Source organism: Myotis brandtii, unplaced genomic scaffold (assembly GCF_000412655.1).
Source record: "Myotis brandtii unplaced genomic scaffold, ASM41265v1 scaffold57, whole genome shotgun sequence".
NCBI lineage: Eukaryota > Metazoa > Chordata > Mammalia > Chiroptera > Vespertilionidae > Myotis > Myotis brandtii.
Window position 1 is genome coordinate 1,554,158 of NW_005370133.1, and position 3,175 is coordinate 1,557,332.

The 3,175-nt window shown below is 55.6% G+C and overlaps 1 protein-coding gene across 1 annotated transcript in view; it reads left to right on the plus strand.

Moving 5' to 3' along the window:
* The window catches only part of ACOT11 (acyl-CoA thioesterase 11), a 48,354-nt gene that overhangs the window by 39,688 nt on the left and 5,491 nt on the right, over positions 1-3,175 (plus strand). The window contains exons 14-15 of the mRNA XM_005878667.2: positions 1,936-2,067; positions 2,626-2,752. Coding sequence (XP_005878729.1) covers positions 1,936-2,067; positions 2,626-2,752 — 259 coding nt within the window. The remainder of the gene's footprint in view (positions 1-1,935; positions 2,068-2,625; positions 2,753-3,175) is intronic.

A 3,175-nucleotide genomic window follows, 5' to 3' on the forward strand; every position in this document is an offset into this window, starting at 1 on the left:
TAGGGGGGTAGGGGGCTGTAGTCATGTGTTAGGTGGGAGTCAGGGTCAGGGTCATTCTGAGCCTTCAGAGAAGGACTGAGCCTGGAATTGAAGTTGAGGGCCTGGTCCTGTTTCTGGTCCCGCTAGCTGTGTGACCTTGGGCAAGTCATTTCCATTTCATTCGTGGGCTTAGTTTTCTTAAAATGTGTGCTTCAGAGGTGAGTCTTAGCTTTACCCTCAGGGATAGATCAGTGATTTTCAATCTGTGTTCTGTGGAGTTTTCTGTTCCCAAGAGAGTTCCAGATACTGCTTGGGGTGGGGGATGGAAGGCTGAAAGTCTGGCTGGGACCCCCTCCCCGATTCAGGCCAACTAGTAGAATGGCCAATTTGCTGAATTAACCATGTGTTAGCTCTACGTCTGGGTATGGATATAAATAGCCAGGATTTCAGTGTTTAGTATGAATGTTAAGTTGAAAGTGGTTTTTGTCAAGTGCCTGTGAAATCATTGTCTGTTATACCAGCACCCTGCTTTGGGGGGCGCCTCTTTGATCATTTCGCCACTGGCTTGTTACGAGGAGCCTCTGTTTCCGAGTCTGTCCACAAGGAGGACCTGTGCTCTTAGAAATCCAGTGAGCAGGCCATTTGATTTTTGATAAATTGGCCTTCTCCCTCCTACCTCCACGTGTCCTCACTTGAGCAGGTCCACTTGCAGCTGTTTACACACGGGCTTTCTGCTTAAGATTTCTTTGCCAAAAGGGAGGTGCTGCTTTAAAAAAAGCCCTGGTCTAGGTGACCCGAGGCCTGCTGGCAGTGCCGTTCGAGAAGCCTGAGAGGTGATTTGCTGGTGGGCACTGGGGAAGCTGGCTGTTTGGTAGGAAGTGGGCTGGGGTGGGCCTTGAAGGCCAGGTCAGATCTCGCTGTTTGATGGGATTTGGGGGAAGTAGCTTGAGGGGAAAGAGAGCCCAAGCTGCTTCTCCCCACCCTGCTCCTGAGAAAGCCTCTGTGGAGGGCAGAGGAGCAGAGGAGAAGGTGACAGGTTTGGACATGGTCATGTGTACCTCTGTGGATGTCCTCGTGTGTGTGTGTGTGTGTGTGTGTGCATATGTGTGAGTATGTGTGCATGTGTTGGTATAAGCCAGGGGTGGGGAACATCGGGCCTGTGGGCTGTATAAGGTCCACGAAATTATTTGGTCTGGCCCTGCCAAGGCATTAGGGGTGAGTTAATGAAATGTCTGACCAAATATAGCAGGCTAATTTTTAAGTTGATAGTTTTGTGTGGCTTGTGAATGATGTCATAAATATCCGCATGGTCCTTGGCAGAAGAAAGGTTCCCCACCCCTGGTAGCCTACATGTATGTACAGGCACATGGGAACAGTGTACCCAGGCTGAGGGGCACAGGCCTGGCACTCGACGGCCTGGGCACATTCCAGCTCTGCTTCTCTATTAGCTCTGTGGCCGTGGACAGGTTGTTTCCCCTATGAAGAGGGGCTGCTAAGAGTACCTGCCACCTGGGCTGAAATGCATGGTACACCTGAAGCCCTTAGAGTGGTGCCTGGCACACAGTGGATACTCACTAAATGTTCAGTACAAGCAGGAAATCAGCACACCTCTGAGTCAGCACGTGCACCTGCCCTGCACAGACTGTACAGACACGCATGGGTCTGTGTGTGCACGGTAGGTGTCTATCCATGTGTCTGAGCATGCAGCTATGCCCACAGGGGTGTGTCTGTGCAGGTGTATTTGTGTGCGTGTGTGTGCGCACACCCACGTGTGTGTGCATACGTGTGTGTATGTGTGCATGCATCTTGGCCGGGCCTTTCTGCCCACCTGTGGGCCCTGCTGAGTGTGTAGGGGCTGAAGTGTCCCCCAAGCATTGGCTCAGGGAGGCCAGACCTGCTTTCCTACAAGGAGCTGGTGTGACCCTCTTGGGCCCTGTGGTCTGGGCCTCCTCACAGGAACGTGGAAGTAGTGCAGCAGGTGGATGAGGACGATGCCATCTACCATGTCATCAGCCCCACTCTCGGCACTGACCCCAAGCCCCAGGACTTCGTGATCCTGGCCTCTCGGCGGAAGCCTTGCGACCACGGGTGGGTGCCTGCCTGCTGGGTGGGAGGTGGGCAGGGCAGGGAGGGGACATCAGCTAGAGTCAGCTGCTTTCTCCTGGCTTTTCTGAGCTGCCATGGAGGACAGGGAACGCCCTCCCCTCTGGTTGCTCCCTCTAAAGCAGGGTAATCCCTGACCCTGAGGTGGCAAGGCCATTTCTCACAAGGCCCCGCCTTGGCCGCCATCTCTGACAGCCCTGGTGAGGATGCCGGACAGACGGCTCACTTCTGCTGGACAGGCACAGAAAGAGGAAGCGAACAAATCCCAAAGCCCACACTGCTTCCTCAGGGGCTTTTCCAGAAAATCTGCAGTGAGTCCCTCTGGCTCCTGGCAAATGCAGGGCTGTTAATGTACAGGTGCCTCCTCTCTCCAGCCTGGCCCGGAGCCAGACATGGGCCCTCTAAGAGTTTACATGACTTTAGACTCTGGTGTCAGTGCCTAGGGGAGCTCCAGAGGCTGGGTCAGAGCCAGAGGGGGTTCCAGAGCCTGGGATGGGCAAGACAACCCTCATCATCTTGTGCTCCCCCCTCCCTTCACTCCAGGGACCCCTACGTCATTGCACTACGGTCAGTTACGCTGCCCACCCACCCTGAGACGCCAGAGTACAGGCGTGGGGAGACCCTCTGCTCAGGCTTCTGCGTCTGGCGCGAAGGGGACCAGATGACCAAGGTGAGGCCAAGTGACCCCTTCCCCCACCCGAGCCACCCCAAACCCACATGCACGGAGCTCAGCACTGCCCGGCTCACAGTTTCAGCCGTGGGCCCCCACCCCTTGCCCGACAGTGGGTTCTTCCAGCTGGGGGGGACCTAGGCATGTCAGGGGCTAGAAGTGAGCCTTCATTAAAATCTAATCTGCGCGGAAAAGTCTGAGGCCCCTGCAGGGTCTTGGGAAAGCTCTGCCTGCTGAGGGCAGAAGCCCCGGTTCTCATCTAACGTTCATTTAGCACATGCTTTCTTGTCTGGGAGGGCTTTCTCTGGTTCTCAGGGCCCACCTGACTCAGCAGGGCAGTCGGTGTTGGAAATGTGGGGGAGGGGCTGAGAGCGAGGAGGGAGGGTCTGCGCAGCTGCCCTCCTTGGCCCAGAGCCGAGGGCA